The following is a 24,713-nucleotide window of genomic DNA, read 5'->3' as shown; positions in this document are numbered from 1 at the left end:
TCCAATCTGTCCATTGCTGTGAATGATGTGGCCCTTTCAGTATCATAAGTGATCATGGTCTTCCGTAGAGGAGGCCTACTTTCTGCCCATCGCCGAGGAGGATGTCAACTCCGTCTCAGAGACGAACAAGGTGGACGTTAGTCTACCGATGGCTAGGACAGGGCGGTCAAGTCAATAGAAGGCCATAGGTGAGTCCTTCAATGTGATGTAGAGAGTGGCCGGCGGGGTCCCCGTTGTCCCTCGATGAGCGGTCGCGAGTACAGCAACCTATAAGTAAGTGTCCTCCATGAGCGATCAATAATTGTGGCCCAAACAAAATGAGATAGGTCCGAGCATACCGCCTTCGCAGCGCGTTGCACAGAATTGTTCTGTACCTGAATACACTTTTTATCCATGCACCACACCATATGACTCTATTTGGGATTGGCCCAGAGACAAGACAAACTGTTTATTGTTCATTGACGCAACACATGTACGTCCATTCCATTGCGCGTCAATTCTTCCGCTGGATGGGCACCCTTCATCATCGACAGTCTCTGTCAAATTCCTTCACGCTCTCGAACAACCATTCATCGAGGATACTGAGTTATCTATTCTGGCTCTCCTTCAGAGAATAGAGTGTGACGAAAACTAGCGCCCTGTCACACCTTTACGTGGGTATGGTAGTCGCCGTTTTGCTCGCATCGTCCTCTTCATCGTGTCGTAGAACCAAGTCAACTGATAGATCAATCATTTAATGTGACGCAGAAATATGCCACGTTGGCAGAATCGTCGACGAAATGAGGTACTTGCCTCAAAAGACAATGCAATAAGTATATGTGCTTCTAAATACTATGCACATTGTCGGGCTGAGGTAGTACCAACCACTCTATCCCGTGTTCTCAGTACCATCAAATTGGGCCACGAGTGGCTGGGTAATTCAGCGTCAGGGAAATGGATTGAAAATTGTCGTCCACAAGCACACAAAGGCCAGCGCGGGCGACGATGACGACATTACGGCACGGTGTTCACCACTTCGCATTAAAATCTATTAAAATTGATCACGCACCTCTATGCATATAGACTGTCGATTAAATATCGACAGCTATGTTCTTGTCGTTGTTAGAACTCATAGGAAGCCGTCGTTCGGGTGTGCTCAACACCATAGAGGTCGAGGTAGCATCTGGCAAGTGTGGCGTGGCGCCCAGGTTCGGTTCATCTCCTATCAATGTCTTGGAATGCTAGATGCTAGCACGTTCGTCAAAGCTTCAGAATGTAGGAGGGGAAGCCAAGGGGACGATGATTCAGAGCAAAAGGCTTACCGGACAATACGTCTTGGATGCTCTAGCGGCATCCTGCGACCATCGCACCTTGACACCCCTGACCACGTTGACAATGATAATTCTGTTCAGTGGATTCTTAGCAAGATAGCGGTGGGATCGCTTTTTATGCGACCTATGCGTGCAATAAGTATGACGGTGAATCGTTGCACGTCGTGGTGCATGTCGCGCAAGGAGCATTTGACGGTGAGGGCGGGAAGAGAGTTGGTGGCAGGTCACCGCGATAGATCACCGTTCCGGTGTTCAAACTCGATCACTCCGTTGAATATTTCCCGTTCCGGCCTGCAGTTTTGCGGCTGCTCACACGGACTCTTACTGCTTTCTCTTGTCTCTTCCTCCCTGTCGCTCTCCCATCCCGCATAGTTTTCCGTCCGAGCAGCTCCTTCGTCATTTATGGCCCCTCTCCCACTTCCCGACTGATACAATGCGCTCGAGGTTGACTTCGCTTTTGCCATCTTCTTTGCCATGTCATGAATATCGTCTGGCGACCGCCGCTCCGAAAGGACATAGCTACCTTCCCTCTAGCACAAGCCGTGGACATTAGAATAGGTGGATGATCTCGAGCATCGTGGTGGGCGATCTGCTTGGCCGGTAGGACAGAACTAAGACATCCTTCGGTTTGACACGTCGCAAGTCGTATACCTCTCCATCGGCCTGGTGCGTCAATTCCGACTACCGTATCTTCTTTCCACTCATGTGCTTATGTGTCGATAGTGCCAGATATAGCGGCAGTAGCACACAATTACCGTTCTTATAGGGCCCACCATTGCGAACGTGACCCTCAGCTTCGGCCAGCTCCTATCATCGCCTATCCATACCGCGAGAATCATCTCCCATAACCATCCTACCCCAACACCTTACCTGCAGCGCGCGCTATCTGCGACACACTCCACCTCGAAGTTTGCCCGCGTGCGTCATTATAAACGAGTGGAAGACGATCTGTTGTCGTACGCGTGTCTTTCTGCTTTCGGAGGAATGCCGTTCAGGGAAGTAGAGGACAGATGGCAGGAAGGGGGCGTGTCTCCTCGGATACTTCGTCTTACCCGTTTGGTATACTCTTTGATACGGCGCGGTGGTAAAATCTGCTGCCTGCAATCCAAAATCTAATCGTCAATGAATTGTTAGGATCCGTCTCGTCACTGGCCACTGCACAGAGCGATCTTGTAGCTACCCGTCGCGATTTGTCTTGTTCAAGCCATAGGAAGCCCTGCATGACTAGGCTTGACGGTTACCCGAACGGTGAATTTTGAACCGTCCACCAGTTTTCAACTTCAACTTGCTGTCATTGGAATATCGCCGCCACGTTGTCGGAACCCACGTCATGAGTCATCTAAATATAGCCCGTGAGAATGTGGCGCCAAAGTCTTCCCTTCGCCACACTGTTCGCGACCAGGCATCAAGTCTCAAGGTACCACCACCATCGTGAATCACAAGCAGGATATGCATCCATAGGAAATGCGTTTTCTGAACAAATTCTCTATATCTGTACTAGGTGAAGTATGAGCACTGCCTTGGGCCTCAATTCACCCCCAGGATCTCAAGTTTTTACTGACTCATCGCCGCCATCTTTCGCTGCCGCAGCTTGCAGAAGTCGAGTAGGATCCCAAGAATCTACTCCACCTTCATATTCTCCACCATTCGCGTCCTGAACACCATCTGGCTTGTTACTATAATCGGGCTTCATCTGTGATATGGCTACGTCTGGGACAAGAGGAGGGACCGCGAGGCCCGCTCCACCTCGAGAGGTCAACAACCTGTTACATACACTACGGTGCGAGGTGATCTCATTCCTGGTCTGGAATCCCGAATATTGACTTCTACTCGAAATGCAACAAAAGGGGCGAGCACTTCCGGCATGAGCAGAACCTCCAAAAATCTCGTCCTCATCCCACTCTCCGTCCTTCTCGCGGCTCGAGTGGGCCTACCTTGCCTTACTCCCTCATCTTCGGCCAAGAAGAGAGCACTTCAAGAGTCCCGGAACCACCTGCTCCGACGACTAAGCCTGCAGCTGGACCGACGCCACGAAGCTGGGCTTTACAACAACATGTACGAGATACCGGTCCCCCAGTCTATGATTCCGCTCATTGGAGAGAACAGGCCCTTTCCCTGTTCTTCACGCATTGTCCCCTCAGCGACGGTAGTGCTCATAGTCCTTCAACTTCCTCAGATGAAGCCCACATACCATCTCTTACGAATCTATGTCTCCGTATCCTCTTGAGATACTACGGAGATGAGTATGGGGCCTTTGCGGAGGATATTGTACCATACCTTTCGCCTCATCATCGACGCCAGCTCCTGCGATACACCGCCGTCCACAATCCTCTTCCCAATTCCGTGATATATCCCCTATTTGAACCAGATGGGCATGCAGATGGCGAAGTCATCGTCGTAGGGCCGCAAGCTACCCTTCGCAGCGATTTCTTCCAGACAAACCCACCAGGGACACCCACGCTCACTGGCTCAGCTACTCAACCCGACGAAGACGAAACGGGAGATACCGCAGACGTTTGGGACGTCACTCCAGATGACTGGGAGTCCTCGTCCCACCCAATCTACAGCCTAGCCCTACTCTCTACCTCCCTTTCCGTTCAAACTTTACTCAGCTTTCCACCTTGTCTTACCCATCTCGCTCTCATCCGACTCTCATCTCCGATCCCGGTACATCGACTGCCTGCGAAATGTCCATCTTTGGAGGTGTTGGATCTGTCGTATAATGATTGGTTGACGACGACGACATGGGGCGAGGAGATCGTTAGTCGGATCAAATGGAGTAATTGGAGACAGTTGAGGGTATTGGGGGTGAGGGAGTGTGGACTTGATCAGGAAGCGTTGAAGAAAGTGAATGAGGGCCGGTGGGAAGACGTTGAGATCATATCATAGGCTTGGTCCATTCTGTTCACGCTTTGCACCGGCACCCCGGTCCACAACAATGAACGTGATGATAGGTTGCGTCAAAACAAGGACCTAAAGTGCGACAACGAACAGACCGAAAGGCGAGAGATGTACAGATGATCATAATACAGTGAACCACAAGATACTGACGATGGCCTCATAGATCCAAGAATGGAGATATATACAAATGCAAGATTGGGGAGGCAGACGAGAGGGAAGGAGCTCGAGAGGGGGTGGAGGGAGGAAGGCGCTATGAGGAGGATAGAAGGGTCGCTAAATCAAATGAAGGGACGATCTATTTTAGACGGTCAGAATTAGCAAGATCGCAAAAGAACCACAGGGTCAAGGGGAATATACCTCAGACACATCCTTGTCGACACCGGCCACCTTCGCTGTGGGTGCGACAGAGCTGATGCCACTATGATGACGAGCCAATCGAAGGCCGGAGGGTAGACTGCTCGTCGACGGAACTTTGACGTGAAGATCGTTCAGAGTGTTCAACATGGTCGTAGTGTAGCGTACATATAGCTCCAGGGACGATATAGGCGAACCACCATTTTTATCTAGAACCGCAGAGTAAATAAGTTTCACGGAACTGAACACAAGGATCAGAGGGTGGGGAAGAGGGAACGTACGCAAGATGGCACTGTTGATTTGTTCCGCGACTTGTTCCCTTCGAGCCTGGGTATAATACTTCGCTAGGTGACTATGTTCCGGATCCTTGTACGCCATGACGCTGGTGATGACCGACAACTCTTTTTGGTAGGAGACGCGGTCGGCGGGGTCGTTGAGGTTCTCAGCGCATTCGTACAGTTCGCGAGCCAGCTGGAATAATTGAGAGAGATGTTCGTCCGAGTCTGCATTGTGTAAGGGTTCGCGTATGTTAGAAGTGGCAGGTGTTGACGGCCGTGAAGGGGATGACGCATCGTCCATGGTGATGTCGGTGCTGGGTTGAGAAGGGTGTCGCGGAGGGTATTCAAGGGGTATTGTGCGTGATGTTTCGAGAAAAGCTAGGATGCGGAGGTTCAGGTCGAGCTGCATGGGGTCCACAGAAAAGGGAAGGATCGACTGTATAGTGTCTGGTGAAGAGCGGGGTTTGATGGGCGCATTTGACCAAAGCGGCGGCGGCGAGAGAACATCTGGAAAGTGTTTCTGGAGGAGGCTTCTCGCTGTGTCGACACTACCAGAGAGAATACTTGTCTGAATTTCTGACGGCGGGAAATAGAGCGCGTGCGTGAGCTCATGTATGTGAGGTATGGCGAGATGTCGCGAATACCTCTTCTGATCTCGACCTGCTTTAGATCTTCCTCAGTCACGCCAGTACTGTCCCGCTCGTCTTCTCGACGAGCGACCATCTCATCGCCGTCAGCATCCAGATGGCGGACTGTACTGTCCTGCGCAAACGCTCTTGCCGTACCCGTGTAACAACTGTGGCACAGGTAGTCGAGCACGAGGGATCGCTGCGGTACACACGAGTTATTATTGAAGAACACAGACGACCCATGAGAAGAGGATCATACCAGCTGCTGCGTCGAAGGGGTCACAAACTTCCCATTCGGCGAGGAGAGCTTCAGTTGCTTTACGTCCATGGTACCGGTCAAGGTGAGAGACTCAAGTGAGCACGGTAAGCACGAGCAGCAATATGTCGCCAAAGAGGTAGACTCGTCCCGAAAAGAACTGATGAACGATCTACTATAACAGCAACGAAGATCAGGCAATGATGATCCGACTGGTTAAAGCTGGGCAGCGTCTGACGATGGGAGGGATGATGAGAGTTGTGGCGAGAGTTCAGTAGCTCTCAGCTGATGTGGGGAAGACGGAACAGAGCGGGAGATAAGCCGTGGCCACATCTCGGGCGCTCGCCACGGGCCACCGCGAGCAAGCCCCCCTCAATTGTATCCTTTCCCTTCCATTCATCGACCACGACTAGTCGCTCTTGTCCCACACACTCCAGGCCAACAATGCTTGACACAGCGCTGGTGAGCGATACTCTCGGTTATCTATCCATAGCTTGCTGGCTGGGAGCACAGTTCCCGTGAGTTTCATTTTCTTGTCAGCATCGATATCTAATGCTCACCACACGACGTATCATGAACTACCTAGCCAGGTCATAGAGAATATACGCCTGCAGTCATGCGAAGGCCTTGCTTTACCTTTTCTCGCGAACTGGTTCCTTGGTATGCTCGCCGAATCTATCCCGGATCTTACATGTGCATGTTGAACACTCATTCCCCAACGCTTCGACCTTCCCCAGGTGATATGACCAACTTACTCGGCTGCATCCTCACGCACCAATTGCCATTCCAAGTCCGTGTGGCGTCTTTTCATCTCTATCACTTTTCGTCGATTGACCATTGTATTGCTTGTCTGACAATCTTGCAGAAATACCTCGCGTCCTATTTTTGTTTCGTCGACCTCATCCTCGTCATGCAATACGTCCACTACCGCAAACCAACCCAAACAATCCCCTACGCCCGCTCACGTTCCCGAACCGTCTCCTCCCTCACCCGTGGTTATACTCCCGAACGAGCCGGACCATCCCACTACCGCACCATATCGGCCGTAGCAGCCAATGTCGCAGCCGCGGCCTCCCTCGCAGCCCGAGCTGAAGAATCAGGACCCACTTCACCACACACCCGTTTACGAGGGCATCATTCGTCCGACGGTATGATGGACAGCGTGATTTTGTCTGGGGATAGAGAACGCACGGAGGATGAAGATGAGGTGGACGAGGCGCTTGCTGCGTTGGCTGACAGTTTCCATTCCGAGAGCGGTCGCAAGCGTGTTTCTTGGAGTAGAGAGCGCCATTTGACAGGAGGAAGGGGTCGCCAGTTACCAAATGCTGGTATGCCCTTGATGCCTCAGCAAGAGGCGATCGAGTATCTCGCTCGAGGGCGCTCTTTGCAGCGTAATGAGGTCCCTAGAGATGCAGAGGGTGAGGAAGAGGAAGAGGAAGTGCGTAGGGCAGAGGATGAGAGTCAGAGACGGCGAAGTTCTAGAGCTAGTAGGCGTGGTGCGAGCATGGTATTTATGGGGGCTTGGGCCTTGTTCGGAGTTGGGACCTTGGTTCGCAATGGCAGGGGTGTGGTAAACGAGAGTGGTTTGCGAGTAGGCCGTGTGTTGGGCGACATTGAAGTCCCAGTCGCCACAGTACCACCTCTAGTCTCGCCATCATTGGACGAAGTGGCTGTTCCTCCACCATCGGTCACATTGATGTTTGAGCAGCCAATATCGGAGGACATGCCAGAACACGAACATTTGCCACCACCTTCGACAGAGCGCATCATTGGACGTATTTTCGCATGGGCTTGTACGACCCTTTATCTTACGTCTCGACTACCTCAGATATGGAAGAATGTGAGTCCATTTAATCTCGGTGCTTTCTTTTGGCGTCGTTTCTGATGAGGGTCTTGCTCAGTTTGTGCGGAAATCAGTGGATGGACTCACTATCAGTCTCTTCATCTGTGCCTTCCTCGGAAACGTATTCTACGTCTCATCCATCCTCCTCTCCCCGAACATGCAACTTCCGCCTGCAGAAGCGCGCGCCTATCTCTCCGAGAGTATACCGTACGCCGTCGAATTTTCCTGCTCCCTCGTTCTGATTAGCTCACGCGACGAATCACATACAGGTACCTACTAGGTAGCGGTGGCACGCTCATGTTCGACGTAACCATCGTCTCGCAATTCGCTCTCTATCGACACAAAGCTTCACCTCGGGAACGTGGACGGAGGACTTCCGTGTCGAGGCATATAGCTGAGGAGGAAGGGTTGTTGGGCGAGGATGTGGAGGAAGGCACAACCACTCCTCAACGGCGACGGCACCCAGTAGAGGATCGGACATACACTGAGGATTAGAGCGATTTTATTCGGACTGGGACTCTTGTGCTCAGATTATCTTGTTTCTTGTCTGTGTCGTGTCACCTCATGCGTATTTATTCTGAACGTTGCAATTTGTATCTATAACTCCATCATACTTACTCCTCCGAAATGTGGCGTAAGGGTGCGCACCCAATCAGAACGATCGTGGCGTAATTGCCAATTAGTTCCCACGCAACGTTCTTACATCACTCTCGCTCAACTCACCCGTCCTCCATCTCGACCTCCCCTCACATACTTATACCCCCGATGCCTCCCCGACCAGCCCAGAAGAGATCCGCAACCTCGTCAGAAGCGGGTCCCTCCACCCAACCCTCCTCCAAGAAAACACGCTTCGTCGAGCCCTCCGAAGATCCCGCCAAATTCGCCGAAGACGTCGACGCGGCGCTCGAGAACCCGTCTCTCACGCGCAAAGGACGCGTCAAAACCGAGGGCTACGATTCGGACTCCAGCGATGACGGCGAGGGCGTAGTTCCCAGTCGACGGCCTGGTGGTGCGGACGGTGGTGAAGGGGAGGATGAGGATGAGGATATGTTTGCTATGGCGGATAAGGAGGAGAAGAAGGGGGAGGATGAGGAAGGAGGGGGGAAGAAGAAGGAGGAGTATTTGAGGTTGGGTGATATTGAGGGGCAGGAATTTGGGAAGAGCGATGATGAGGACGACGAGGAAGAGCCTGAGGACGAGGATGATGCGGAGAGAAAGAAGAAAGTAGGGATGGGTTATGAGCTTTCGTCGTTCAATATGCGGGAGGAGATGGAGGAGGGAAAGTTCTCGGCGGATGGGATGTACGTCCGGACGTTTGACCCGCACGCGTTGCACGACAAGTGGATGGACGGGCTGGACGAGAGAGAGATCAAACTGGCGAAGAAGAGGAAGAAGGAGCAGGAGAAGAAGCAGAGGGAGAGGATCAAGGCGGAGGAGAAGGAACTGCAGGAGTCTGGCGGAAAGCCGGCCATGGAGCTCAAGGTTCTTGCTATGCTCAAGAAGGGCGAGTTCGTCCTTGAGGCTTTGCAGCGGTTGGGCGCGAAAGCGAAGAGAGATAAGCCAAACGGCAAGAGGTACGTGCTCGCCTTTGTGAAATTGTTTGATGGGTAAACTGACCGTCGCTCTTTCTTTCTAGCAAATCTGCGAAAGCAAACTTACATGGGGAGGACATGCAGGTCGACAAGCCCTCCGCTGCCTCCAAAGCCACCTCCGACATCGACGAACTCACACACTACGCTTCCGCACTCATGTCTCTAGGGGACATCGACATCTACTCCAAGACGTACGAGGAACTCGTCCGCTCCGTCCGCTCGTCTGGCCAAGTGGATACATCGTGGGTGCCACCGTCAGCAGACGTCACCTACGAGTATAAATGGGACGTCCCAGGATCGACGGGCCAGGATGGGCAGGTTTTTGGTCCGTTCAGTGAGGACGACATGCGGGCTTGGTATAAGGCCTCTTATTTCGGGCCCGCTGGTGAGAAGATCAAGGTTCGGCCACCAGGGGGTGAATGGACAGATTGGGACGATACGTTTTCATGAGCTGGTGTACTTGCTCGCCGTCTGCTTCATGACCGAATAATGTACCATTATTGTATTGTATTGTCCATCCGCAAAAGGTAAGCATGAGTATTACCATCAAAGCAAAGTACAGTATAGTACAAAATCCTGAACGAAAGACCCGAACTTCGGGTATGGGGTAGGGCGACTAATGACTGATGTACTGGAACACGAACGAAACCTCAGGTTGCCCCACCTCTGCCCGCAGTAGATCATCGTGATTGTTCTTCAGTTCGGCATTCGTGAAGTGATTCCAACTAGATGATGAACCGTGAGCAAACTACGCCGAAGAAACAAGCAGCATTGTGACATACGTGCTAGCATCACCATACAGAAGGGCGGGTGCCTTAACCATCTGCTTCCCGTTCTTACATCGCTTGCACTTGAACGTCTCGTGCGTCTCACAAAGGGTCTTCTCGTTGAACAAGAACAGCTGCCGCAAGGAGTCGATAGAGAAGTGTCGTTCTGCGTCCTCCTTTTCGTCGACGACCGCGGACGAAAGAGCCTGCTTGGAGGCCTGACGCTGGAAGATTTTCTCCTCGATAGTGCCGGTAGAGATGAAGCGGTATACAAAGCCTGCACAAATGTAATCAGGATGATGAAGGACCTTCGACAGGAAACGGTGTCTCACATTCTTTCTTCTGACCGTCACGCCACACACGAGCCAAAGCCTGCTGATCAGCAGCAGGATTCCAATCTATGATTTTTCGTCAGTATCACCCAAGCCTAGACGTCGACAACGAAGAGCCACAAACCAGGATCGAACAGAATTAAACGGTTGGCACCGATGAGGTTGATACCACAACCGCCAGCTTTGCTACTAAGGAGGAAGACGAACTCCTTGCCCTCGGGATTGTTGAACTGGTCGACGAGCTTCTGGCGTTTCGGGATATTCATCGTGCCGTCGAGTCGGAAATACCCATATCTGAAGAGAGAATAAGAAAAAGTCGATCAGGAGCTAGACGCAAAAGCTAGAAGCGGACGCATGTACTTCTTGCTACGCAGCATCTTTTCAAATATGTCAAGAGTTTGTGTATAATTACTGATGAGGACGATCTTGTCGTTCGTCTCTGTGTGTAACCGATGAAGGAACCTTGAGACAAAGCAGCCGTCAGTTCAAGCGCCTCGTGTATAAAATGAGGGTAAAAGCGTACCTCTCCAAGACTATAAACTTCCCGCTCCACTCAGTATGCACGTTCTGGCCGGCATCGCGACCTCCTCGACTTCCTCCCTTGGGTTTATTCGAGTCGTCACCAGCGCCACAGAAGCCTTCCGGTATCAGATGATCGCAGCCACGTAGGTCTTGCGGAAGATTCAGGAGCTCAGGATGGTTGCAGAGCTTCTTCAAGATATTGATAGCCTTGAGAGGCTGGGATTCCGCACCGCGGAGCAGAGCCTTGATCTCCGGCGAAGAAATGAAGAGGCGGTAGAGTTGGAGCTGGAAGTCTGATAAGCCACAGAAAACGACCTGTTCGTACTTGACAGGCACTGTAGAACGTGACCATTGTCAGACAGATGTGCACAGAGAGGCACGGTAAAGGAAGGACATACAATACTTAGACAGCAGATCGTTGGTCCGGCGGATAATGAACTTGGAGACCAATTCGCCAAGCTCCTTCAGTTTCTTTTCGCATTCAGCCTTGTCCTTGTCTGTGGCATCTGCGTCGCGACCACGAATAATGATGTTTTCGAAGTTCTTCCTGAAGTCGTTCTTCGTGCCCAAGAGATTCGGGTTGGCAAAATTGAGGAGGGAGAAGTACTCTGAAAGATCATTCTGGTGCGCCTTTGTTAGTGCCGAATGGTGTCAATGATTCAAGGTAATGAATACCTGAATCGGAGTTCCTGACAGAATGACCCGCCGCTTGACATTGATCGCATCAAGAGCTTGGAAGGTGAGGGACTCTGAAAAGGGATATTAGCAAACCGGAGTGGCTGACAGGAAGGTATGATTACATACCAGAGTTCTTCAGACGATGACCTTCGTCACACAACAGCAATCCAATCTGGCAACCGTTCAGGTATACCGTCAACGTTCGGAGGGTTTCGTACGACACGATCATCACTGCGAACAATCATGAGAGACAATGCACAAGAGCGAGGTAGAAAAGGCCACTAACCAGGCTGCGTCACATTCCGACCACTGGCAGCCACCCATCTCTCCACTCGTTGCAGGAGCTCGGCCTTGCCACCCTTGCCATCCACCGCCATCGGCGTGATAGTGTCTTTACCCAGCCACTTGGCTGACAGTGACACATGTGAGCAATAATCGCCATGGAGTATAGATAGAGATGGATGTACCGAGTTCGTTCGCCCAGTTCTTCACCAGGCTGGACGGGCACGCGATGATACACTTCTCAAGCGTCCCCTTGCCTGACCGAGGCGACTGCTTCAGCAGCGTCCACAGCAGCGCAATGCACTGCAGCGTCTTTCCGAGGCCCATCTCGTCGGCCATGATGCAACCGTACTGACCCTCGACCACCATTCCGGTAGTGCAGCGATAAAGAAACTATGGCGGGTCAGCCGAGGCAAGAGCAATAGGGGCAACATGCATACCTTGACACCCTCAACTTGATGTGGCCGGAGCACTTTGCAAAGACGCGGGTCGATGACGACGGGCACACGGGTATCCACTTTCTTCTTCTTCGACTCACCAAGCAGCAACTTCAGACTCTTGTGAGGGTTGAACAGCCCCACGTTCTTCTCATCAGCTTCCTTCAGTGCTGCAACCTTCGCCTCTTCCTTCTCCCTCTCCTTTCTCTCTTCGTCCGTCTCCCGAATGTCAATTGTTGGATCATAGAGAACGATAGCATGATCCTCCATGGGATCATGGAGCGGACGAGGGATGATATTAGCGAGAGGGCGAATACCAAGAGGGGCATTGGATGGAACAGTTCGGACGACCTCCCCGTCCTTGTTCTTCATCACTGGTATAGAGTACCTGCGTGTGCCGAACACCTGCTGGAAAGGCTTTGGCTTGTACACGGGGTAGGACGTGATATTGTTTGCGAGCTCCGTGTATATGCCGTCGCCATCAGACTTTCTCCGCTTCGCCTTCTTTCCACCAGAGTCAGAATCAGAGTCGTCTCCATCAGGCTGAGCCTCTTTATATGAGACTCTCTTTCGCTTGCGTGGTGGTTGGTCGCGCGATGCTGCACGGAGTGTAGTTGGGATCTTGAAAGGCTTGGTGACACGGGGACTCTCTTGGAGGGGATCGATGGGCCTGCCATCTGGCGTTGTGGGTCTACGACGAAGCATGGTATTGAAAGAAAACAGAGACCGTCCACGAAGATTAACAGTGCCGCCGACGATGAGCTCGACGATGGTGGAGGCTGAGAGCGAGTCAGCACGAACAACGCGTGGCGCGATATCGGGAACAACGACACGAATGACAAATCCATCACGGTACACGTGATCGTGTGGCCAGGCATTCCCAGGCTCGCAAACGCTCGGAATTCTCGCCACTCGAGCCAGTCCACATCCTCGACTCCGACAACAAACTCTCGGCCAACTCTGGACGATGTCCTCGACCATCGTTCGGATGCATTCGGATCACAAACTCTTCCTCCAAATTACGTGTCATTTTCGACTTGAAGGCGACCAAAACCGTCTTCTTGTGGCAAGTTCTCAAGATTTTAGGCGGTTCCCTTTTTTCCATGCTGCCAAGTCTCCCCTTCGATGCTTGACCTGCTGGAGTCTGTGCTGGTCGAACCGGCGTTTCACTTCCATTTTATTCAGCTAATATTCCTTCCTATTTTCTTTTATCCGAGTGGCCTGCGGTTCGCGGGGTCGGCGATCCAGCCCGCCCTAGCCTGCTGAATTTGCACTGGCAGCCTGCAGCTCTGGGGTCCTCTCCCAGATGAAAGAACTATTTGACGCTCCCAGAGAGATGGTCCTCGACCCTGTAATAACGTCTTATCAGAAGTTTCCTCCATGCACCCGCACGCTTTCTGTCAGCGAGGTACATATCCATTCGGAAGACTCGGATGAGCGGCGTGCTGCGTTCCGCTGTTCGAACTCACAAGCGTGGAATGAGTTCCGAATTGCCCATCCACTTCCACATTCCGGGCAGTCTTCCCAACGTGGTCTGGGTATTGAGAATGTGGCCGCGACTGACGCTATTCTCTCTGACAAACCAAACACTACATGGGCGGCCGAAATGGCTCATCCAATATCGCTGAAAACAATCGAAGGGCTCCAGTGGTTGGAGCCTGTTGATGACACACGCTGTGGGACCCGTTGGCGCGGCGAAAATGCTCTTGTACACTGCTCTGTCCCCGACTTCGCAGTCATTTCAGTGAAATTAGTCGTAATTTAGGCTACAGCAGTCTTCACTACAAATAATCAGGTTTAATATCGAACCCTGACGAGTCCTCCGCATTCTCCACTCGCGAATTATGGGACCCCCAACCTCCCCATCTTTCTCCTCGTCGTTCTCCAGGCTTCTCCAGTAGTCCCCAGAGCTGACTACAAAACCTATGCCTGCGGCGACTCAGGCACGGGTCAACCTTGAACAATCGCCTCGATCACCGTCGTCACTTTTGGCGCCGAGCATATTTCCAGGGACTTGGATTCCTACGTCATGACAAATGATGACTTTTCGCCAAAGTTTCGTCTTAGCCTCGATCCTGGCTGAATCAGGACGATTTCGCCGTCAATCATTCGCCTCGCCCGCCTTGGTTTCCACAGGTTTCCACTTTGAGATCAAAATGGTTTTCACCATCTTTTGCCACCCCCGATCGCACCTCAGATTTGCGCATCTCCGTTGGAACCCGACAACCGGAGGAGGAAAATCGAGTAGGCAGAACGGATCTGGTGCAAACATCCTCGTCGGACCTGTCTCGACAATGTCGAATTTTCGGGGTTCGCGAACATTTATAAAGTGGTCGGAGCGCATCTTCCTGGCTCCCACCCCCTCCTCTTATCTCGTCCGGGCATAACAGAAGTTCCTTGGTCCACCATCATCCCGACTCGTCTCCCCGGCTTGAACACATAGGCATAGGTATGTACTCTGTGCCCTGTCGCCCCCCGCAACGGTCAGTAACATCGATGATGGCGTTGTATAGTCACCATGTCTGGTCTAAAAAAGACCACGATCAACGCCCGTGCGTTCTATCCTGAGGAGGTCGAGCAAGATCACCTAGAGCATGTTGGTGCCGACACTCCCGGCGCAGGGGCATCATCCGGTGCCGGCGGCTCGACAGAAAAATCCCATGCCTACGACGACAGCAAGATTATCTTGGTAACATTTGAAGAAGGCGATCCCGAAAGTGAGTGTCTAAGCACGACAAACTCAGTCGTTCATTACTCGTTACTGATCGCTGCAACAGATCCCATGAACTGGGGAAAGGGACGGAAATGGATGACGACAGCTCTCCTCTGTTTCATGACCTTGACCATCGGTCTCTCGACATCGGCCTACTCCTCTGGTATCACTTCCATGACCGAAGAGTTCGGTGTCTCGACAGAGGCTGGCGAAGTCGGGATGTTCATGTTCAAGTACGTTCTCGATATATTTTCCACGTCGTCATATCTGACACTCTCCTGCAGCGCTGCTTGTGCCTTCGCCCCACTTTTCCTCGCTCCATTCTGCGAGCTTGTCGGGAGACGTTACATCTACCTCGGCTCCTTCGGATGCTTCACCCTCATCTTCATTCTTCTCGCCATGGGTAAAAATATTGGTAGCGAACTTGTCGGTCGTCTCCTGTCTGGTCTGTTCGGTTGTGTGGGCACAATCCTAGTCGGCGGCACGCTCGCTGGTTCGTATATTTCCCAGTTAACTGTCATTCCATCACCAATTGATCATTTCCCGACAGATATTTGGGAAACGAAAGAACGCAGTGTCCCTATGGCATGCTTTTCATACGTCGCTATTCTTGGTACTATCGCTGCTCCCTTGTACTGTGGCTACATCGACGCTGCCATCGGCTGGCGTTGGATCGAGTGGATTCACAGTAAGTGGCCCATGTCCCTTCGGGTCGTAAACCGTCTGACTGTTTACTACAGTGATCGCCTCCGGCGTCTTGTTCATCTTGGAGCTCATCTTCTTCAAGGAAACTCGTGGAGCCGCCATCCTGAAAACTCGTGCCAAGAGGCTTAGGAAGGAGACAGGAGACAATCGCCTGCGCGCACCCATTGAGCTTGAAGCCGAGAAGTTGTCCGACTTGCTCCATCAGAGCAGCACCCGTGCCATCTACCTCACCATCCGCGAACCCGTCATCTTCTTCTTTGGATTGTGCGTCTACTGTACATTGCTCATTCCCGTCTTCCTTCTGCTAACTCGTTGTTCAGCTGGATCGCATTTGCCTGGGGCATCACATTCTTGTTCCTGAGTGTCATTCCCTTGACCTTCCAAGACAATCACGGATGGGCGGAGGGTAACGGCGGCCTGCCTTACATTGCGCTCATCATTGGCACCACGCTTGGTTTCATCTCGTACGTCTTTGACGGACATTGGTGGTTGACGTTGCACTCACGACCGCATTTCACAGCGGTTTCTGGCAAGATGCTAAGTACGACGCCGTACGTGAAGCGAATGGTGGTGTCGCTATTCCCGAAGCGCGGTTGTATGGCGCGATGATCGGTGGACCTTTCCTCCCTATCGGCCTTTTCATATATTCGTGGACCCAGTTCGGGTTTGTCCATTGGATAGCGCCTTGCATCGCCCGTACGTCTCTGCAACCTGATGATCTGTTTGGACCTTCTACTGACGACGATTAACCCCACAGTCGTGCTCATTATCTTCGGTATCTACCACATTTTCCTGGCCGTATACAACTACACTGCGGACTCGTACGGCGAGCTCTCCTCTTCTGCTATCGCCGGTCAAGGTTGGATGCGAAACATGCTCGGCGCTGTCACCCCTCTGTTCGCCAATCAGATGTTCAACGGCATGGGCTACCAGTGGGCCGGAACACTTCTCGCATTAATTGGTACGTCCTCTCCTCAATATGCCGACTTGAATTTGACGACTAACGTCTTCTTTTTTCTAGCTTGCTTGATCACACCCCTTCCCTTCATCTGTTTCGCGTACGGTGACCGCATCCGTGCTAGCTCGAAGTACGCCGCCGCCGCTACCGGAGCAGTCGTCCCGGAGAAGAAGCAGGCCGACTTCGACGACATGAACGAGAAGGGCAAAGCTGTGGACAACGGCAACGCCGTTTAATGCATTCTACGCATCGCCTTCACGCCATCATCACTTTTACGACTGTTTACATTTCGATTGGGTTTGTGTTTGGGATTCAGGGATATATCTAGACTCTAGACAACTTAGACAAGATGGTTCGGCAACTAGACACTAGACATATTAGACTACCCATGCATACCCACGACGACTTGCTGAGATCCCCCTCACATTCTATTTATGACCCACCACTTATTCGTCTCATTATCATTACCTACATAGCATGCCACGAAATCTGATGTCTGCGCTGTTTTAATCACCTATCACGGATGTACTATCGTCACAAAATACGCTTATACTCAATACACTGGCGTTCATCGTTCATCTGACTGGTGAATGTCTTGGAACCTCGCAATCTCGTTCACCTAACTTGTCGCAAAGAATCACATTCAGCGATGAGGGTTTAAAGTGCACCTTGGTTGTGTATGTACGAGCCAGAGATAAACATCATGACGTTACGAAGAATTTATTAATATAAGCGTACTTCTAGCATTCATGACGAGAAATGAGGGGCCCCAACTGGGGACTCGGGTGATAGAGGTGGGAATGAGGGGAAGACGAGGGGAAGCGAAGGGAGGGAAAACATGATTACGTACGAATATGTAATACCTCCCGAGGACTCAACATCTCCGCGTCTCCTCGAACAACGAACTCATCCTCGACCCGGAAGCATTCGAAGCCCATCAAGCGCCAGATTGCCCGATGTTCATTACCAAGTGCTTGGAACTCGGAACTCTGTGCGCTGGGGCACTGTGCCAACAGACCGTTCCGCCTGGGATGACCAGCTGACCTCCTACGTCAAATTCCCATACGGTGGCGGACCGGTATTATCGCGCTCTGGCTGCCAGATTCGGATTCGGAGTGTTGGGAGGAGTTTGCGACGGACTGATGAGTTTCAGACCGTGCCTGCTCAGTTTAAGAGCAAAACGGACTTTGAGACTTGTTCGAACATGACGCTCACAGCGAATGCGGGGTAAGGACGAGCAGAGACATAATTTGAAATTTGATGTGGGGATGACATCCAGACTTTCAGTGCCACTGTGGCGTACTCTATGACTGCTCGGCTACATAGTAGAGTGATTCCCGTCGAAAAGGCAGCCCAACCGAAAGACATGCGACGCCGGATAGTTGAGGGGTTGTATATGAATCTGTGACATGGCGCTTGCGACATACGTTCGTCCTTCAACGGTTTCGTCTGATGAAAGAAGATATATACGTAGAGCAACGACACCAAAGGATGATATCAGGCCGGCACAAGAAATAATGGTCATTTCATACGCATGGGGATGTAAGCTCATAAGAACGGACGAGAGCAGATGTCAAGGAGGGACGATCAATGCAGAGGACTGAGAATACCAAGAAGTGTTACGCTACTAAACACTATCCTACCACCGGACATCCTCATACATAGTCGCCAGATCCGCGTACTTCATGAAGTCTTGCATATGCAGGTACGAGACGAGCACAGTGTCCACCAGCCCACGAAGAGCTACCGGGACATCCAGCTTCTCTACGAGGTGCTTGTTCGTTGCCGCATAGTACAGCATCAACCCGACATGTGGCATAGAAGCCGTAGCAATCTGCACACCACGATTAGCACAAGTTCGTTTATGAGTCAGTCAGCGTAATACAACTAACCGCGCCACCTTGACTCAAGCGAGCAGAGAAAGATTGGAACATAGCTCTGTGTCCGTCATTCGCTGACTCGTGGAGAGTCACACGGGCATGCGACTTCGCCTTTTCCAAGGTGTCTACGATCGAAAGCGAGAGCTCTTGTGTGTAGAATTTTCCGGGTGGCGACTTGTCTCCCTTGCGTCTGATATCCTGCATAATGGCGTCGATGGTTTCTCCGTCGGTACGAGTGGTAGGATGAACATCTTTTGGCTCAATGGGCATGGATACTTGGGGTGTGAGGAATATGTGGAAAGGTGCTAATGATGCGTCGGTTCTAGCGGAAGAGACCCAGATGAGCTGACGCTCCTTTACACAAAGGATGGTGACTCACTGATCTTCCCTCGGGGAGAAATAGCTGCCACCCATGGTCAAGGGACTGAACATAGACGAGCTGGGTCGTTTGAAACCAGCGAACATATCCGGCCTAGTTACAATCACAGGGGCTGCGGGCTTCTCCTGGATCCTGGAAGACGTAGAGAAAATGTAAGGACGTGACATCGCAATGGAACTGGAACCTCACTCACGGTGCTGGTTCAGCAACCACAGGGGCCGGCTCCTCGTCGAAATCAGGTAGCTCATTGGCATCCGCCTCATTGTGTCCAGCCAAGGCCAACAGATCTTTTCCTGTCGGCTTCGGTTGAGCCTGCACGGACGTTCCAGGCTGACCAGATTCTTCGTCTGAACCGAAGAGGCTCGCATCGAACGCCTCAGGGCTATTCCTAGACTCTAGGACTTCCGCAGTATCCTCTTGCATAGGCTCAGCAGCTTTCGGAACTCGTTTCAGCGTCTTGAGACCACCTTTCTCGAAAGTCAGAAGCGAGTCCTTCCTGTTGGGAAGCTTTCGCTTCGGTGGCCCAAACTTCCTGGGCGGGGACTGATTAGAATCTGTACGAGGCACGGATGGCCCGGCAGTCGCGTTGTTGGTGGCGGCCGTCCGCCCGTTACCGGTAACGGCACGAGCTTTGGTGGAGATAGCACCGTTCAGAGACACTTGTATCTCTTCAGGATCGAGAAGTTTAACGCGCGGGTTAGCTGCGCGGGCACGGTGAGCTGGGAGTGCAGGAACTGGAGGTGTGGGTGAGGTCGAATCTGGAACGATCTCCATGTCTGAGTTCGTAGGAGCTTCAGCAGGCATAGGCACATCACCATCTGGGCCGAATAGGTCGTCACCCTCAGCCGTCTGATGAGTAATTTCCTCTCTATCCAGATGCACTGATCAGACACAAACGCATGCGAGAGCAAACAACGGCACTCACCCTTCATCAGCGACCTTAGCACCCGACTTCGACGGCTTATCACCCCGTGAGAGACGGCCGCGATTTCTCGAACTTGAAGTCTCTGGTTCCGTAGCCCTTTTCTCTACTGCCCTCCTCGCCTTCTTCGGTGTCGGTTCCACGATTTGATCGACACTATTGTCGGCCGCGTTCTTTGAGGAGCGACTTCGCTTGCGCGAAGACTTGCGAGGAGATGACGGCCCCGAGTCTTCTATCACTTCCACGTCGGATGAATCGGGTGAAGGATCTCTCTTACGAGGCCTGCCAGTTTTTCGCCGCGCAGGTTCGACAGAAGGGGAGGCAGCAGCTGTGGTTGCATTTTTGCGAGTAGGAGTAGGAGTGGGCTTCACAGGTTTTGTTGGAGGGGATGGCTCTGCCTGCAGCCTCGGGGCAGATTTCTTGCGCCTCACTAGACATAGACCGTTTGAATGCCAGAAGTCAGGGGCATAGGGAGAAAGGGTGTAGAAGAGACGTACGTGGCGGTCCTGTAGGATGAAACTGCTCATCGTGATTGAAGTCAGCTGCAACGTTCCTCTTGCGTCCTCCTAGGTTGACCCGCTCCCAGAATTTGTTAACGATCTCGTCTGCGCTGCCGTCGAACGATTCCTCGGGCTCCCAGCTAGATACATCGCCCAAGGAATAAGCAAGAGTAACTTCGACGGGATGACAAGGTGAAAGTTGAATTTGACCCACGTGTTATCTTTTGGGTCATTGTATCCTTTCCACTACGATCCATAGTCGTGGCAGGTAAGTAGGCTGCTCAGAACGAAGAACGCGACAGACGCACCTTGACATAGTACGACTGAACCATTCAAGCCAGCGACATCGCAAGTTAGACCTCGTCTCACAATGAACCAACTTCCAGAAAACTAGACTCACCCAAGTCAGTTTCTTCCCCCTTTTCTTAGCCTTCGCCGAAATGATCGACTCTGTATTGTTCACGGCCTGTTAGCGCGCTTGCCTCACCACAGGCTTCACGACGGTGAACACTCACCGACTTCATACTCTTCTTCCTCCTCCTCCTCAGAATCTTCTTGTTCGCGTCGCTTGGGCATGATACGGTAGTCGGAGGGCTAGCAGGCAGGTGGGCCTCGAGGGTCGAGCAGGGTGTTGACGCGGGGACGGTCAACGAGACTCCGCTCGGCTCAACACGCTCTCGAGTCTTGCGGCTCGCGATCGCGATCACGTGTAGCGTTGTGGCGCCACTTCGTGTCTGTGGCCCTTGACACATTCCGTCCCGGTCGTGCTCTTCCATCCCGTCTTCAAAAGGTCATAGGTGACCCTTACAACAGTACAGCCCGCGCTCGCACACATCTAAACAACGTAGCATTTCACCCAAAAATCTGACAAACAATGACGACTGCCGACCATATAGATATAGTAACACAGCATCATTATGCCGAAGTAGGTTTCCGTGTGCTCAGGCTCTGGCGAGATACCGTACAATTATTACTAGTGAGAATCAATCCGTGAAAATGAAAAAGGAGAAAAAAATGATCGTGATGCAGGATACATAGCACAGCAAGAAAGGAATGGTATGAGGGAGCGACGAGCACGGGAATCCGCAACGAAAACTGGAGATCGAAGAGACATCGAGACCGGAGCGGTGAATAACAACGAATCAATGCATGGAGCTCATCATGGCAACCAGATCTTCACCGTCTACGGAACGAAGTGAAATGATAACCTTTCAGTAAGGACATACGAAAAGAGTCGGAAGAGATGCTCACCTGGTCACTCCCACCCGTAGCTATCACGTTAAGGAGTCTCGTTGGTGCCGGGCCCTCTGATGAATTCCCGTTGGACGACTCCGCACTGACAGTCTGTCGTCCCCAAGCGATACACGACACAAATCGCTCGTGCGCCTCCACCACCCGCACACACCGTCCAGTCTTCAGATCCCATATGCGATAAGTGCTATCGTCTGCCGCAGTGATCATATGTTTGCCGGCAGGGTGGAAGACGATGTCGCGAACCCAGTTGTCGTGTCCGACCTGTCCCAAGACCTCAGCATTCGGCGCAGAGAAGCCGCGAGAACAACGAAGCACTTACGAAGGTCCATAGCATTTGTCCATGCGTCGCGTCCCATAATCTTACTGTCCGATCACGGGAGCCAGTCGCGACGTATGCAAACGAGAGAGAATCGGCGTCTGGGACAGGGGCCCCAGGCTAAATGCGCAGAGAGTCAGTATGGAGCAAGCTCGCATTGAAAGACTATACTGACTACTTGAGCGACAAGCTCCTTTATCGCTGGGACGGTCCCTGGTGGTACGAACATAGCTATTTCGACGACATGATCGTGGCCTCGGAATTCAGCTCGTGTCGAACCCGTCTCTGCATCGATGACTTTTGCAGTCTGCAAGCATCGAAGATGGGTTCAATCCGGAGATGTCAGGATCGAGTAGCGTAGGGTAGGATACGTCAAGAGGGATACTGACGTGGTCCATCGAGCTAGTCACGATATACCGTCCAGTCGTATTGGTCAATGCTCGACAAATCCATTTGGTATGCGGAGTAAAGACCTTTATGCAATGTCTATAAAGCAAAGAGTGAGCCTTCAAGACGAAGGACGCAGAGAAACGACTGACGTGGTTGAAATCTCCCAGATACGCACGGTGGCATCACGGCTGGAGCTCAGAATGTGGGTATCTCCAGGTAGAAAGCGTGCAGATGAAACGGAATGGTCGTGTCCTCGGAGAGTTGCAAAGTTGTGATATGCGTTATCAACATTCCACAACTTGATAAAAAGATCATAGGATGAAGTTACTGGATGGGCCACATGAGCGCGTTGACCGTGGCGGCGAAGATGCAACTTGAGCCCGTAGAGCGACAGAAATGAGGGATTAAGCAGGGGTGGGACGCACCAAGTTGTTTTCCTTTCGAATCGAACTGACAGTCCGTAACGCGCTTGGTGTGCGCCTTCAGCGTCCGCTCCAGCTCTCCGGTCTCCCAATCCCAAATTTTGATCGTGAAGTCGTCTGAGGCGGAAGCAAGTACAGAGTACAGTGGATGGAAAGCAACGGCATTGACCATCCCTCGGTGGCCTGTTAAAGTGTGCTTTGACCCTGCTGTTGGTAGCCAGTCTGGGTTCGTTCGTTTGGTGACTGAGCTAGGGCCTATAGAGACCATATTCGACGTCTCCTCCAAGGCCTGACTAAGTCTTGCTTCAAGATCCAAAATCTACATGGACACAGTTAGTTATGCTCAAGAAGCTAACACCAGCCCTACCTTCTTCTGCAGTCGGATGATACTCGTCCATTTCTTGACAAGAATGCCAGAGGTCTTGGACGCAGGATCCGGCTGGAAATCGGCCTAGTGTACATGTACAGTTGTAAAGACAAAGTCACAGAGGATTATCTCCGCGGAAGCGGACGCACCATGCCTGGAACCTCTGCTTGGAATTGCTTCATCGTCTCCGTATAGCCTGCAGAATTGAGATAATCGACAATGGATTTATGTCTATATTGGGCAGGGTTTTGAACAAGACTGTAATTTTCGCCAGTAATGAGTGCGGCTCACAGTTCATCCTTCTGACGTTCAGAGAGAGTCGTGGCCATGGTAGGCGGGACGGAGGTTGAGGGTGAAGTCGATGAGGCGAAGTGGAGAGTTGGACGCGAGACGCGGTCGATTGTACAACCTAGTTAGGCGCCCGTGGGAAGGGTGGCCGCCACAAGGCTTTCAATTGGCGGGTCGCTTGCAGACTTATCTCGCCGAATCACGCTGGATATTGACGAGAAGCCTGAGAGGACGTCCTGTGAGTGCTCTCGAAGCAAAAGGCAGCACAGGGACCGTTGCCAGACACAAAGGGAAGCCAACGGGCGGAAGCTAACAAGTTGCACCCTTACGTGATCAGTGGGAGCTATCGCTTTGCGGCTGTTCTGCGTCAACTTTTGATGCTCATGGCTATCCGCCTCTTGCTCTCACCCACATCCTAGTCTCCCTCCCTCTACGTTTCCACAAACAAATTCGCCACCATGGTCCTGATAGACCTGAAGCCGTCTCAGGATGAGGTCGATGCCGAAGCTCGAACACAGACACAACCGGCACCCGTCCCTCCACCAGCCTACCCTGCAGCATCCTCATCTGCACCACAACCCAGCACTTCATATCGACAACCTGCACGTCCACCAGCAGCTGCCGCATATCCACCACCAGGGAGCCCATATACTGACAGAGCAAATCCATATGGCAATCAGTGGGTAGGAGACTCTTACCGGACACAATGTGCGTCAGAGTTACTCGGTCGGACTGTCTCCATTCGTCTGACCGAACTTCGTTGCCCTTTTAGTTCTGCACCGGTGCAATCAGGGAGACCACGATGTTACCACCAGCTTTGGACTGTGTGGCATCGTTTGTGCAATCCTATTATTCCCCATCGGTCTAATGTGTTTAGTGTGCGTTTCGCCTCTACTTAGCCGCTACATCCCCACCTAACCAAATTGAACTTTCAGCATCGACACAGAGAAGAAATGTGCACGATGTGGCGCTCGCATTGACTGAACCCACCCGTTTCGGCGGACTCACGACGCTTCCTCGCGGGCGATAGCTTCACGATCCACCCACTCCCCCATCCTCAATCCTCATCCCCTTCTCGTTATCCTACTATTTCCTCGGACATTCAGTGCGCACTAGCAGTAAGACCCTTTCGTCTAGCTACTAAACTACCCGGTTTCACTCTTGTTTTTCTAACGGCACGCTCACTATCACGCACGCACGCACGCACACAACTTTCTTTGCATTCCATCAGCACGGACATGGACACCTTCTTACTTACCTATAATATGCTCTCTGTATTGTGTACTTGCTTAGTTCTAGTTAGTTATGTCTCCCAGGGATTTCACGTATCCTTATCGAGGCAATCCGACGCCTCCAGTTCTTTCAGCTTTGACTGTTTCAAGCATCGACAAATACTGTATATAATGATATACACAAGCAAAAACACGTCAGAAATGTG

The 24,713-nt window shown here is 52.0% G+C and overlaps 10 protein-coding genes across 10 annotated transcripts; 6 read left to right on the top strand and 4 right to left on the bottom strand.

Moving 5' to 3' along the window:
* The first annotated feature begins 315 nt into the window (after positions 1 to 315).
* On the top strand, positions 316 to 1,142 carry STEHIDRAFT_119148 (uncharacterized protein). The gene is made up of 2 exons (XM_007301062.1): positions 316 to 719; positions 795 to 1,142. Exon 1 carries the CDS (start codon positions 408 to 410, stop codon positions 615 to 617), a length of 210 nt encoding a protein of 69 aa, XP_007301124.1. The 5' UTR covers positions 316 to 407; the 3' UTR covers positions 618 to 719; positions 795 to 1,142.
* A 1,868-nt stretch (positions 1,143 to 3,010) lies between these two features.
* Positions 3,011 to 4,199, top strand: STEHIDRAFT_128952 (uncharacterized protein; the record flags this gene model as incomplete). The annotated part of the gene is made up of 2 exons (XM_007301061.1): positions 3,011 to 3,090; positions 3,158 to 4,199. The coding sequence occupies 2 exons, from the start codon at positions 3,011 to 3,013 to the stop codon at positions 4,197 to 4,199; spliced, it is 1,122 nt and encodes a 373-aa protein (XP_007301123.1).
* A 354-nt stretch (positions 4,200 to 4,553) lies between these two features.
* Positions 4,554 to 5,800, bottom strand: STEHIDRAFT_108677 (uncharacterized protein; the record flags this gene model as incomplete). The annotated part of the gene is made up of 4 exons (XM_007301060.1): positions 4,554 to 4,774; positions 4,847 to 5,419; positions 5,488 to 5,671; positions 5,732 to 5,800. The coding sequence occupies 4 exons, from the start codon at positions 5,798 to 5,800 to the stop codon at positions 4,554 to 4,556; spliced, it is 1,047 nt and encodes a 348-aa protein (XP_007301122.1).
* Positions 5,801 to 6,172: 372 nt separating this feature from the next.
* On the top strand, positions 6,173 to 8,178 carry STEHIDRAFT_166349 (uncharacterized protein; the record flags this gene model as incomplete). The annotated part of the gene is made up of 6 exons (XM_007301059.1): positions 6,173 to 6,246; positions 6,315 to 6,388; positions 6,466 to 6,518; positions 6,594 to 7,568; positions 7,630 to 7,778; positions 7,841 to 8,178. 6 exons carry the CDS (start codon positions 6,173 to 6,175, stop codon positions 8,064 to 8,066), a joined length of 1,551 nt encoding a protein of 516 aa, XP_007301121.1. The 3' UTR covers positions 8,067 to 8,178.
* A 158-nt stretch (positions 8,179 to 8,336) lies between these two features.
* STEHIDRAFT_153923 (uncharacterized protein) lies at positions 8,337 to 9,613 on the top strand (the record flags this gene model as incomplete). Its single annotated transcript, XM_007301058.1, has 2 exons — positions 8,337 to 9,145; positions 9,208 to 9,613. The coding sequence occupies 2 exons, from the start codon at positions 8,337 to 8,339 to the stop codon at positions 9,611 to 9,613; spliced, it is 1,215 nt and encodes a 404-aa protein (XP_007301120.1).
* A 166-nt stretch (positions 9,614 to 9,779) lies between these two features.
* STEHIDRAFT_128949 (SNF2 family domain-containing protein) lies at positions 9,780 to 12,886 on the bottom strand (the record flags this gene model as incomplete). The annotated part of the gene is made up of 12 exons (XM_007301057.1): positions 9,780 to 9,888; positions 9,946 to 10,207; positions 10,263 to 10,328; positions 10,387 to 10,556; positions 10,623 to 10,724; positions 10,786 to 11,119; positions 11,183 to 11,405; positions 11,460 to 11,533; positions 11,589 to 11,693; positions 11,749 to 11,871; positions 11,930 to 12,137; positions 12,185 to 12,886. The coding sequence occupies 12 exons, from the start codon at positions 12,884 to 12,886 to the stop codon at positions 9,780 to 9,782; spliced, it is 2,478 nt and encodes an 825-aa protein (XP_007301119.1).
* Positions 12,887 to 14,574: 1,688 nt separating this feature from the next.
* STEHIDRAFT_119141 (MFS general substrate transporter) lies at positions 14,575 to 17,040 on the top strand. The gene is made up of 10 exons (XM_007301056.1): positions 14,575 to 14,630; positions 14,695 to 14,898; positions 14,959 to 15,127; positions 15,179 to 15,387; positions 15,445 to 15,582; positions 15,635 to 15,863; positions 15,920 to 16,063; positions 16,120 to 16,295; positions 16,357 to 16,560; positions 16,621 to 17,040. Exons 2-10 carry the CDS (start codon positions 14,700 to 14,702, stop codon positions 16,791 to 16,793), a joined length of 1,641 nt encoding a protein of 546 aa, XP_007301118.1. The 5' UTR covers positions 14,575 to 14,630; positions 14,695 to 14,699; the 3' UTR covers positions 16,794 to 17,040.
* Positions 17,041 to 17,946: 906 nt separating this feature from the next.
* STEHIDRAFT_119140 (uncharacterized protein) lies at positions 17,947 to 20,877 on the bottom strand. Its single transcript, XM_007301055.1, has 10 exons — positions 20,754 to 20,877; positions 20,639 to 20,688; positions 20,547 to 20,561; positions 20,453 to 20,484; positions 20,236 to 20,378; positions 19,742 to 20,168; positions 19,010 to 19,684; positions 18,817 to 18,948; positions 18,450 to 18,759; positions 17,947 to 18,391 (listed from the first exon to the last, which is right to left on the bottom strand). The coding sequence occupies exons 1-10, from the start codon at positions 20,812 to 20,814 to the stop codon at positions 18,197 to 18,199; spliced, it is 2,040 nt and encodes a 679-aa protein (XP_007301117.1). The 5' UTR covers positions 20,815 to 20,877; the 3' UTR covers positions 17,947 to 18,196.
* A 210-nt stretch (positions 20,878 to 21,087) lies between these two features.
* STEHIDRAFT_92813 (dynein regulator) lies at positions 21,088 to 23,549 on the bottom strand. The gene is made up of 10 exons (XM_007301054.1): positions 23,279 to 23,549; positions 23,137 to 23,218; positions 22,988 to 23,071; positions 22,624 to 22,939; positions 22,348 to 22,525; positions 22,198 to 22,294; positions 21,984 to 22,115; positions 21,812 to 21,928; positions 21,490 to 21,753; positions 21,088 to 21,421 (listed from the first exon to the last, which is right to left on the bottom strand). The coding sequence occupies exons 1-10, from the start codon at positions 23,314 to 23,316 to the stop codon at positions 21,398 to 21,400; spliced, it is 1,332 nt and encodes a 443-aa protein (XP_007301116.1). The 5' UTR covers positions 23,317 to 23,549; the 3' UTR covers positions 21,088 to 21,397.
* Positions 23,550 to 23,689: 140 nt separating this feature from the next.
* Positions 23,690 to 24,713, top strand: STEHIDRAFT_92810 (uncharacterized protein). Its single transcript, XM_007301053.1, has 3 exons — positions 23,690 to 23,983; positions 24,048 to 24,153; positions 24,211 to 24,713. Exons 1-3 carry the CDS (start codon positions 23,734 to 23,736, stop codon positions 24,257 to 24,259), a joined length of 405 nt encoding a protein of 134 aa, XP_007301115.1. The 5' UTR covers positions 23,690 to 23,733; the 3' UTR covers positions 24,260 to 24,713.

Source organism: Stereum hirsutum, assembly GCF_000264905.1.
Source record: "Stereum hirsutum FP-91666 SS1 unplaced genomic scaffold STEHIscaffold_3, whole genome shotgun sequence".
NCBI lineage: Eukaryota > Fungi > Basidiomycota > Agaricomycetes > Russulales > Stereaceae > Stereum > Stereum hirsutum.
This window is presented reverse-complemented; position numbering and strand designations above follow the sequence as displayed.